The sequence below is a fragment of the Bubalus kerabau genome, chromosome 9 (genome assembly GCF_029407905.1).
Source record: "Bubalus kerabau isolate K-KA32 ecotype Philippines breed swamp buffalo chromosome 9, PCC_UOA_SB_1v2, whole genome shotgun sequence".
Taxonomy (NCBI): domain Eukaryota; kingdom Metazoa; phylum Chordata; class Mammalia; order Artiodactyla; family Bovidae; genus Bubalus; species Bubalus kerabau.
This window is the reverse complement of record NC_073632.1, coordinates 112,153,919-112,164,277: the sequence shown is the minus strand read 5'-3', so window position 1 is coordinate 112,164,277 and position 10,359 is coordinate 112,153,919. Positions and strand designations below refer to the sequence as shown.

The following is a 10,359-nucleotide window of genomic DNA, read 5'->3' as shown; positions in this document are numbered from 1 at the left end:
ACCCCGAGCTCGAGGAAACGGGGTCCCCGAGGGCGCCGCGCTCACCTCTGCGTTTCCAGACGCAGAGTCGCTGTCCGGGAGGCGTCTGGGTGTCAGAGCTTCCCAAACTTCCCGAAACTGCCGCTGCCCTTTGGCCACCCTCTGCCCACCGCTCACACCCTCCCCTCCCTGCGCCCGGGTCCCCCGCCCCGGAGACTCCTCCTTAGGAAGAGACTGCCCGGGCGGAGGGGCGGCCCGCCGGGGACTGGGCTTCCGACTTCCACTACCCCCCCCCCCCCGCCCCCCCGCAGGACCCGGCCGCGGCCGGAGAGGGGACAGAGGCGGGCGCCGCGGCGACCGGAGGGTTCCCAAGGCCGGACGCGGCCTCACTCGCCGGGCGGCTCTCGGCCGGGCCAGGGCACAGCGCCGCCCCCGCGTGTCCCGGGCCTCTGCGGGCCTGCGGCCGGAGGGCAGCGCCGAGGAGCCCGGGCGGCGGCACCCGCCTCGGGCGCAGAGGGGATTCTTGCGGTGAACGTTTTGCAGGAATGTAAATGAGTGCGTTTCGGGCGGCGGGGGCTGGGGGCGGGGGCAGGGGAGGACCAGGGGCGGGGAGGGTGGGGGCGGGGAGGAGGGTTGCACATTTTACAGCTCACTGACCATTTGGCGATCCATTGAGAGGAGGGTTTGGAAAAGTGGCTCCTTTGTGACAGCTCTCGCCAGATTGGGGGGCTGCTCATTTGCATCTCATTAGCTATGCGGGCGGCCAGCGGGATATAAGGCGGCTGCGCCGGGAGAGCCCGAGCTCCTTCGCGCCCGCGGAACCCCGGCCGGCGCCGCACTGGACTCACAGCCCGGCGCGCAGCTTCCGCCTCGACCCGGTCCGGGACCCCGGGCGTTGACCTGGATGGCATTGGCTGGGTCCCCGGGAAAGACTCGGGTCCAGGGCGCTCCCGGGACCGCCGCCCCCGAGTGAGCCGGCCGGGCCGCTCCTGCTCCACGGCCCCGGATTACCGCCTCGCGCGTGGGATTTCCAGACCGCAGCTCGATAAACGGACTCGCAAGGAGCCCTGCAGCTCGTTGGGAATCGGGCTGAATATCTGGACGCTTTCTCTCCCCTCTTTCTTTCTTTCTTTTTTTTTCCCCTGCCAACAAGCTTGAGACAAAACCAGGAAGCAGACGACCCCTACCTACTTGCGCTTTGGAAGAAAGAGGGGAAAACCGAAAGTTGCCGCGCCAGGAGCTGCTTTCCGGAGACCCTCCCCCCCTTTTCTCTCGCGCATCCCCGGGGTCGCTGTCGCCTCCGCAAGGCGGACCTAAGGAACCTCGGCCTCCGAAAGAGCCGGAGCCGGACCCTTCAGGAGAGAAGTCCGGATTATCTCGGCCCGAGGCAGAGCGGCAGCGTTTTCCTGCCCGAGCTCCCAGAGACACCTTCCTCCTCCAGCGTCCCCTAACGACTTCGGAAGACAAGGCGGGGGGCGGGGGGGCACGCGAGGAAAGCCAGCGCCGCGGGGGGTGCACCATGGGCGGGCGGTGCGCCCTGGCCCTCGCCGTACTCTCGGCCCTGCTGTGCCAGGTAAGCTGCCACGCGGGGCCCCCGGGGCCGCGCCGTCGAGTAAGCTGTCAGCCGGGCGCTCCGGTGGCCTGTGGCGTCGGGGGGCGGACCCCGGAGAGCGGGCCGCGCGGGGGGCAGTGCCCAGGGCAGGACGCGGCCGGGCGGGCTCCCCGCGCCAGGCGCCCCACGCCCTCGGCTCGCCCGCAGGTCTGGAGCTCCGGGGTGTTCGAACTGAAGCTGCAGGAGTTCGTCAACAAGAAGGGGCTGCTGGGGAACCGCAACTGCTGCCGCGGGGGTGCGGGGCCGCCGCCGTGCGCCTGCAGGACCTTCTTCCGCGTGTGCCTCAAGCACTACCAGGCCAGCGTGTCCCCCGAGCCGCCCTGCACCTACGGCAGCGCCGTCACCCCGGTGCTGGGCATCGACTCCTTCAGCCTCCCGGACGGCGCGGGCGCGGACCCCGCCTTCAGCAACCCCATCCGCTTCCCCTTTGGCTTCACCTGGCCGGTGAGCGCCGCACCTGCGGGCACGGGGTGGGCGGGGAGGGCCGGGAGGCCCCGGCGCGGCGGGGGCGCAGGGCGGGGGGTGCGGGGGGGCCCGGGCCGGTGGGCGCCACGCTTTACGGGGCCCTGGGGCGCAGCTTCCACGCCCGGGTGACTTACAGCCGGTGGCAGCGGCGAGGGGGTGGTGCGTGGGGTGACAGCCAGGGTAGAATGAGGCGGAGAGGCCGAGGACCCGGGACATTTCCGTGTCCGGTTTGCGCGCCGAGCCGCGGAGCTGAAAGGACCCCTTCACGTGGGAGAGTCCCAGTTCCGCAGCTCCTGGACCGGTCGGTTGTCAGTCGCCCTCGCAGCCTGGCAGCCTCCAGCGCCTCTCCCTGGCTCCTTCCCCAGAAGACTGCACACAAGCCCCTCCAGCCCCGCCTGCTCCGCGGTCTTCTTTCTTTCTTTCAAACGCGATATCCTGTATTAACAGACTGAAAAAACATATCAGGAAACCACTCTTGAAAGTTGTTCCATATGCTTAAGGAAAGTGAAATCAGGCAAGAGAGGTACACAGACCCTCCCCAGGACACGCTGCGCACGGATCTGCAGCCACTGGGTTGCCCGAAATCCTTTGATTCTTTTGTAAACAGTTCTGGTTTGTCTTCTGTCTTTCCGTTCTTCCTCCAGGGAACCTTCTCTCTGATCATTGAAGCTCTCCACACAGATTCTCCTGATGACCTTGCAACAGGTAAAAACAATCCCCCCAAACTCCTAAACTACGTGAACTGCTTCCCTTATCAGTATGTACTTGACTTCAAACCTTTCTGGAAACAAGTATCTACACCTTTCATTCTGTCGTTCCTCTGGGAGGTCCAGGAGAAGGGTTAAGCTTCCCTGCCTGGCATCTTTTCCTTCTCCCCAATTCCCCAAGCCTCGGGGTTCTCGGCCAGAACCAACTGGGCGTCCTCTTTTTGCAGAGAACCCAGAAAGACTTATCAGCCGCCTGGCCACACAGAGGCACCTGGCGGTTGGGGAGGAGTGGTCCCAGGACCTGCACAGCAGCGGCCGCACAGACCTCAAGTACTCCTACCGCTTTGTGTGTGATGAGCACTACTTCGGGGAAGGCTGCTCCGTCTTCTGCCGCCCCCGAGATGACGCCTTTGGACACTTCACCTGCGGGGAGAGAGGGGAGAAAGTCTGCAACCCCGGCTGGAAGGGCCAGTACTGCACAGAACGTGAGTCTGGGGCAGGGAGGCCACCGCCCTCAGCTTGCTCCCCCAGGCCTGCACTCCTGAGCAGGGGGGCATATTCTCTGGGCTGCTGGGTTCCTGCGATTTTAGCCCCAAGGAGACGTTCTGGGGGGTGGAAACTGGGCCAGGGAGCCAGAGAGATTAGCTGAGACCTCACAGTCAGCCAGAGGCGGGTTGGGGTCGACTCAGACGTTGTAACTTCCGCAATGGGAAGCTGCCTTTCTTAATCAGGGAGGATTTTGGACACAGGGCCAGGGGTCAGGAAGTAAGCCAAAGGGAAGGGAGGGAGGAAGGAAGGGAGGAACAGAGAGGAGGCTGTGTGCAGGGCATGCTTTTACCAAAGGAGTTCTCTTTGCGAGACAGCGTCTCATTGAAGAGTGCTTCATTCTCTCCGGAGTTAGTGTGCTCGGCCTCTCTGCAGAGCCAGTGTATTTAAAAACATCCCACTGTTTGTGACAGTTTCACTTGTGGGGGACGTGAGTCTGCCAGCTCTGCCTGGGGAGGGGCCCACTTGCCCTGTTGTGGGGTGCTCACAGAGCACTGCCCAGGAAGGAAATAGCTTCACACGAGTGACTCCGGCCCTGCCTGCCCACAGCTCTGGGTCCTCACAGGTGCAGGCTGTGGGAGGGCTGTGGGACTCCTGGGCCTAGTTCAGCGGGGCCCCAGGTGCCTCACTGCCCCCCCCCAACTCCAGGTCTCCCCAGAGCCGGGAGGGGAGACCCCCAGAAACCCCAGGGCGTCTTCCTCCTGCCCAGAGTCCTGTAGGGTAGAACCTCTCGCTGGGAGGTGCACTTTCTCAGTTCTGATTTGGTCCTGCCTCCAGCGTCATGGTTGCTCAGCCCGCTCAGCTTTCGGCTCCTTTGAGCTCGCCTTGGCCCGAGCTGGCTCTGTTGTCCTGAAAACTTGTGGGGCGGCTCGTTAATGAGTCTCCACGCCAGGAGAAGGAAGCCAGCCCGGAGCCTCAGCCTCCAGGCTCCCCCCTCTCCGGGACCTCAGGCTTGCCTGCTGCCTCCCTCCTGGCTACCCGCCCTCTCCTTCGCCGTGGGGTAGCCATAAACTTAAACTTTTTTCTTCTTATTCAAACACTGGAGTCTCTCCCTGCCCCCAGCTCGCGCGTGCCATCGATTAGATCTCTCCGGGGATAGGCGGCTGGGACGCACGCCTGTTCCCATTGGCGGAAAGGGTGCACGTGCGTGTGTGTGTGTGTGTGTGTGTGTGTGTGTACATGCTAGGGGTGTGTGTGAGGGGTGGGGGCATGGGGTGTGAGGGGGAGGCTGGTATTGTTGCACTGGGGCAGCTGCTGGGAGAGAACAGACAATAGAGCAGCTGTCTTGCCCTGGTACTCTGCATACCAGCTGTCCACCCTTATCTACACACACACTTTCTGGGTATTAAGAGGTGGAGCTTTGTGCATAGAATTGGGAAGTGGGGGAGGAGGAGGGGGAAGGACTTCTGACCCTCTCTTAGAAGAAAAGGGGCCTGTTGGGGCGGGGGGGCTTCCGAGCTCTTTTGTCCTTGAGCTGCTGTGTTAAGAAGAATGCTCCTCTCGCTGAGTAAAGTCCGACAAGTCCGATGCCAGGGCCGGCGGGCTCGCTGGCTTGCTGGGCACAGCTCGTAGCCCCTTCATGCTGGAAGCACTCTGGCGGGCTTGACCCTGTGCCTTTTCCTCTTGCAGCCATCTGTTTGCCAGGGTGCGATGAGCAGCACGGATTTTGTGACAAGCCAGGGGAATGCAAGTAAGTTTGCAAAAGTTGCATTTTTCTTTCTTTTTCTTGTTGTCCTTTTACACCTAGTGTATTAGCAAAGTGTCTCTAGATGATCCTTTGAAAAACTCAGGTAAGATTAGCTGTTTGCGGGGTGGGGGAGCTGTTTTTCTGGTGTTTCTACTTAATACATACCTGGACAGTTTTTGGATCAAGGTAGTCATTCACCTATGGAGAAGGCAATGGCACCCCACTCCAGTACTCTTGCCTGGAAAATCCCATGGACGGAGGAGCCTGGTGGGCTGCAGTCCATGGGGTCGCTAAGAGTCGGACACGACTGAGCGACTTCACTTTCACGCATTGGAGAAGGAAATGGCAACCCACTCCAGTGTTCTTGCCTGGAGAATCCCAGGGACGGGGGAGCCTGGTGGGCTGCCGTCTCTGGGGTCGCACAGAGTCGGACACGACTGAAGCGACTTAGCAGCAGCAGCAGCAGTCATTCACCTAAGCTACTCAGTGGCTGTGGAACTTACAGATGAGATTTTAAAAGAATTGGCAGAGAAAAGGAGAGTGTTTAGTAGGTTAGAATCACCTAGAGATGCTGCCCTGGTTGACCCTCATGCCCAGAGCCAGACCCTTTGAGGCAGGACTTAGCTGTCCTTGGGGTTTAGAGATCCCGAGGGCCGCCCAAGCCTCTGGAGGACCAGCAGCGCTGATGCTGTTGGAGGTGACGTCTCGTGCTTGGGGAGGGGGTTGTGTGAACCCAGCAGCGGCGTGCACTGACCCTCCTCTCTCCCAAGGTGCAGAGTGGGCTGGCAGGGCCGGTACTGCGACCAGTGCATCCGGTACCCAGGCTGTCTCCACGGCACCTGCCGGCAGCCCTGGCAGTGCAACTGCCAGGAGGGCTGGGGGGGCCTTTTCTGCAACCAGGGTAAGCGTCCACCCCCGCAGCCTACCTGGGCTCGGTCACAGGCGAGGACGTCTCCCACATCTCTCCTCCTCTCCCATCTCCACCCTCACAGACCTCAACTACTGCACGCACCATAAGCCCTGCAGGAACGGGGCCACCTGCACCAACACGGGCCAAGGGAGCTACACATGCTCGTGCCGGCCTGGGTACACGGGGGCCAACTGTGAGACGGAGGTGGACGAGTGCAGCACGGGGCCTTGCAGGAACGGAGGGAGCTGCACGGTGAGTCCAGCTGCCGCGGGCTCTCCCGCCGGGGCCAGGAGCCCTGGTCTGAGGCAGACTGTGTGGGTCACGGGAGCGACTAGGAAAGCTTTCTTCGTCTTCTCCGTTACTCAGGACCTTGAGAACAGCTACTCCTGCACCTGCCCACCTGGCTTCTACGGCAGGGTCTGCGAGCTGAGTGCCATGGTGTGTGCCGATGGCCCCTGCTTCAACGGGGGCCGGTGCTCCGACAACCCCGAGGGCGGGTACACCTGCCGCTGCCCTGGGGGCTTCTCCGGCTTTAACTGTGAGAAGAAGATGGATTCCTGCAGTTCCTCGCCTTGTTCCAATGGTAAGGGGGCTACCTGACCCACCTGAGACTTTGTCCGGGGTCCACATTGATGAGAAGTGTGTGGCTTTAGTTTCAAGCTGAGTTCATCACTGTAAGCTGCCTTGAGTCTCAGAAGCCCTTTTGTCTGAACAATGAGAAACTTCACAGAAGTCTTATCCTTGAGTCTGGAAACACCCAGGGAGCTAGAAAGGCAGGTAGGAGTGTTCCTTCCCTGTAGGACCAGCTCAGGCGGAGATGCAGTGACTCGCTTGCGGTCCTGTGGCTCCTCAGGTGCTCGAGACCCCAGTGTCTGTGGGTCCGCCCGCACAACAGCCCAGCCACTGCATGTTTGGGGGCCAGCCCAACTCCGCTCGGTCTCCAAGCAGAGCTGGCTGGTGAGGCTGCGTGGTCTCCACGAGTGGGCGGGATGCCCCATGGAAACTCATGGGCGGGGAAGCTGGGCCCAGACAGTCCAGACCATCTTGGGCACTTCTGCACTGGATGTGACTGTGGACAAGAGAGAAATCACCTTGCTTTGCTCTCCGTGTGCTCCACAGGCAGTCCTGGGGTCAAGGTCTCTCTCCGGTTTGTTTCCAGCCATTTAACCAATAGAGCATTGGATGCTTCATCTTTAGAGAGGAAAAACAGGGAGGGTTAGCAGACTTGGCTCTGGAAGGACAAAGACCCATTCCTAGCCCCCTCCCTGCCTTTCTTCTTTTCTCTTTCTTTCTGTTTCGATTCTTGCTCTTCACTAACTGAAACCATGCCAAGGGTTTAAGCCTTGGTTTCCTCGTCCATGAGCTGGGTCCTCTGCTGGCTTGCTGTGAGGATGAATTCAGCAGTGCAGGCGAAGCGCTTTGCTCGGTGCATGTCAGGAGGTGTCAGCCTGTATAACCCTGCCGTGGGCTGGCATGAGCCGCGTGCTGCCTTAGTGCTGGCCTCTGTCTGGTCCGCCCTGTGTCTCTGCTCTGGTGTGCGGCCTGGTGGCAGGGGCAGCAGGTGCTCCAGGATGTCCCCGGGTGACGAGCTGCCGCCCTGTCTGTGCCCCAGGTGCTCAATGCGTGGACCTCGGCGATGCTTACGTCTGCCGCTGCCAGGCCGGCTTCTCCGGGAGGCACTGTGACAACAACGTGGACGACTGTGCCTCCTCCCCATGTGCCCATGGGGGCACCTGCCGGGACGGCGTGAACGAGTACTCCTGCACCTGCCCCCCCGGGTACACGGGCAGGAACTGCAGTGCCCCCGTCAGCAGGTGCGAGCACGCGCCCTGCCACAACGGGGCCACCTGCCACGAGCGGGCCTTCCGCTACCTGTGTGAGTGTGCCCGGGGCTACGGGGGCCCCAACTGCCAGTTCCTGCTCCCCGAGCCGCCCCCGGGCCCCGTGGTGGTGGACCTCACAGAGAAGTACGTGGAGGGCCAGGCCGGCCCGTTCCCCTGGGTGGCCGTCGGGGCGGGCGTGGTGCTGGTCCTCACGCTGCTGCTGGGCTGCGCCGCCACGGTGGTCTGCGTGCGGCTGAGGCTGCAGAAGCGCCGGCCCCCTGCAGACCCCTGCCGGGGGGAGACGGAGACCATGAACAACCTGGCCAACCGCCAGCGGGAGAAGGACATCTCTGTCAGCGTCATCGGGGCCACGCAGATCAAGAACACCAACAAGAAGGCAGACTTCCACGTGGAGCCCGGCGCGGAGAAAAACGGCCTCGTGGCCCGGGACTCTGCTGTGGGCTACAACCTGCTGCAGGGCCTTAAGGGTGCCTCAGCCACAGCGGGGCCCCACAGCATGCGCGATGCCAAGGGCCAGCCCCAAGGCTCTGCAGGGGAGGAGAAGGGCACCCCGACACTCAGAGGGTGAGTGCTTCAGCCTGGAGGGGGCACGTGGGGAGGCCAGCTTGTCAGGGGCCCTGCTGGAGAGGGGGCCCCATCACCCGAGGGGTGTGCAGGACAGGCTGGGCAGGGGGGCCAGCTCGAGAGGGCTCCCCAACACCTGAGGGATGGGCAGGACAGGCTGGGCAGGGGGGCCATCCCGGGGAGGACGCCCGACACCCGAGGGATGGGCAGAACAGGCTGGGCAGGGATGCCAGCTCAAGAGGGCACCCCGACACCCGAGGGATGGGCAGGACAGGCTGGGCAGGGGGGCCATCCCGGGGAGGACGCCCGATACCCGAGGGATGGGCAGAACAGGCTGGGCAGGGAGGCCAGCTCGAGAGGGTGCCCCGACACCCGAGGGGTGGTCAGGACAGGCTGGGCAGGGGGGCCATCCCGGGGAGGACACCCCGACACCCAAGGGATAGGCGGGACAGGCTAGGCAGGGGGGCCATCCCAGGGAGGACACCCTGACACCCGAGAGATGGGCAGGACAGGCTGGGCAGGGGGGCCATCCTGGGGAGGACACCCTGACACCCGAGGGATGGGCAGGACAGGCTGGGCAGGGGGGCCATCCCGGGGAGGACGGCCGACACCCGAGGGATGGGTAGAACAGGCTGGGCAGGGAGGCCAGCTCGAGAGGGTGCCCCGACACCCAAGGGGTGGTCAGAACAGGCTGGGCAGGGGGGCCATCCCGGGGAGGACACCCCGACACCCAAGGGATAGGCAGGACAGGCTGGGCAGGGGGGCCAGCTGGGTGTGTTCCTCCAAGCTCTGATCATTCTCCTGTTCAAAAATGTTTTCATGTGTTGACTGTGGCCCTTTCATTTGCCTCTAGTGGAGAAGCGTCTGAAAGAAAAAGGCCAGACTCCGTGTACTCTGCTTCAAAAGACACACAGTACCAGTCTGTGTACCAGTCTATGTACCAGTCTGTGTGCGTCATGTCCGAGGAGCAGGACGAGTGTGTCATCGCGACTGAGGTCAGAGCGGGCTTCCGGGGCCCACCTGCGGCCGGGGAGCCAGAACTGGGCCTCCGGCCGCGATAACCTCCCCTGTCTCCTGGGCCCTCTAGGTGTGACGTGGAGGTGATGGGGCAAGTTCCGTTTCTGCAGAACAAGGAACTTCCGAGGTGTCGGCCCCAACGATGCTGCTGGGAGGAGCGGACGTGCTCCTGACTGCTGCTGGAAGCCAGGTCCTCTTCCTGCCGGGGGCGGCGGGTGCTCCCGCAGCCGCTGCTCTGCCTCTAGGACGTTTCCATTGCACTATGGACAGTTGCTTTTAAAAAATATATATTTAAACGAATGGACTTGATCACTACGTAAGAAGCACGCACTGCCTGAAGTGTATATTTTGGATTCTTATGAGCCAGTCTTCTCTTGAATTAGAATCACAAACACTGCCTTTATTGTCCTTTTTGATACTAAAATGTGTTTTTCTAGGTGGAAAAAATGTGCGTTATTTTTTGGACTTGTAAAAATATTTTTCATGATATCTGTAAAGCTTGAGTATTTTGTGATGTTCATTTTTTATAATTTAAATTTTTGGTAAATATGTACAAAGGCACTTCGGGTCAATGTGACTATATTTTTTTGTATATAAATGTATTTATGGAATATTGTGCAAATGTTATTTGAGTTTTTTACTGTTTTGTTAATGAAGAAATTCCTTTTTAAAATATTTTTCCAAAATAAATATTATGAACAACATCCAGAGGTGTGCTTACTCACCCCTCCTCCAAGCAGACTTGCGACGCCCACACTCGTCTAAGACCCTGAGGACAGACGCGGCCTCTGCTCCTTGCGCAGTTTCATTGGATTGATGATGAGCAACTTCCCTCGCTCCTCTGCCCCTCAAAGAGCCCTCCAGGAGTTGCCATTAGGACGAAGAAGGGGCAGGTGCCTTGCTGTGGACTGTCTTGCTCCTGGCAGCCCCTGGACTCCAGGGCAACACGGGACCCGGGCCCCTGCGCCTCCTGTCTGGTCAGAGCCGAGAACCTTGGAGCTGGTCACCTTCCTCTGAGCCTTACTTTC

General features: G+C 61.4%; 1 protein-coding gene across 2 annotated transcripts; it reads left to right on the top strand.

Moving 5' to 3' along the window:
• Nucleotides 1–299: 299 nt before the first annotated feature.
• DLL1 (delta like canonical Notch ligand 1) lies at nucleotides 300–9,976 on the top strand. 2 transcript variants are annotated; one of them, XM_055536215.1, is made up of 11 exons: nucleotides 300–534; nucleotides 1,133–2,035; nucleotides 2,701–2,761; nucleotides 2,991–3,248; nucleotides 4,939–4,999; nucleotides 5,767–5,897; nucleotides 5,989–6,158; nucleotides 6,273–6,489; nucleotides 7,519–8,314; nucleotides 9,168–9,309; nucleotides 9,402–9,976. In XM_055536215.1, the coding sequence occupies exons 2-11, from the start codon at nucleotides 1,499–1,501 to the stop codon at nucleotides 9,405–9,407; spliced, it is 2,379 nt and encodes a 792-aa protein (XP_055392190.1). In that variant the 5' UTR covers nucleotides 300–534; nucleotides 1,133–1,498; the 3' UTR covers nucleotides 9,408–9,976. The 2 variants fall into 2 exon arrangements, with proteins under 2 accessions (XP_055392190.1, XP_055392191.1); XM_055536216.1 differs by lacking the exon at nucleotides 300–534 and having other exon boundaries at nucleotides 645–1,552; nucleotides 1,739–2,035.
• The last annotated feature ends 383 nt before the right edge of the window (nucleotides 9,977–10,359 follow it).

Bases quoted from the DNA above. Each gene is read 5' to 3' on its own strand.
- DLL1 (XM_055536215.1), top strand. From the start codon at position 1,499: ATGGGCGGGCGGTGCGCCCTGGCCCTCGCCGTACTCTCGGCCCTGCTG. The intron at 3,249-4,938 runs GTGAGTCTGGGG...TTCCTCTTGCAG, and splicing joins GGGCCAGTACTGCACAGAAC to CCATCTGTTTGCCAGGGTGC. The intron at 8,315-9,167 runs GTGAGTGCTTCA...ATTTGCCTCTAG, and splicing joins GGCACCCCGACACTCAGAGG to TGGAGAAGCGTCTGAAAGAA.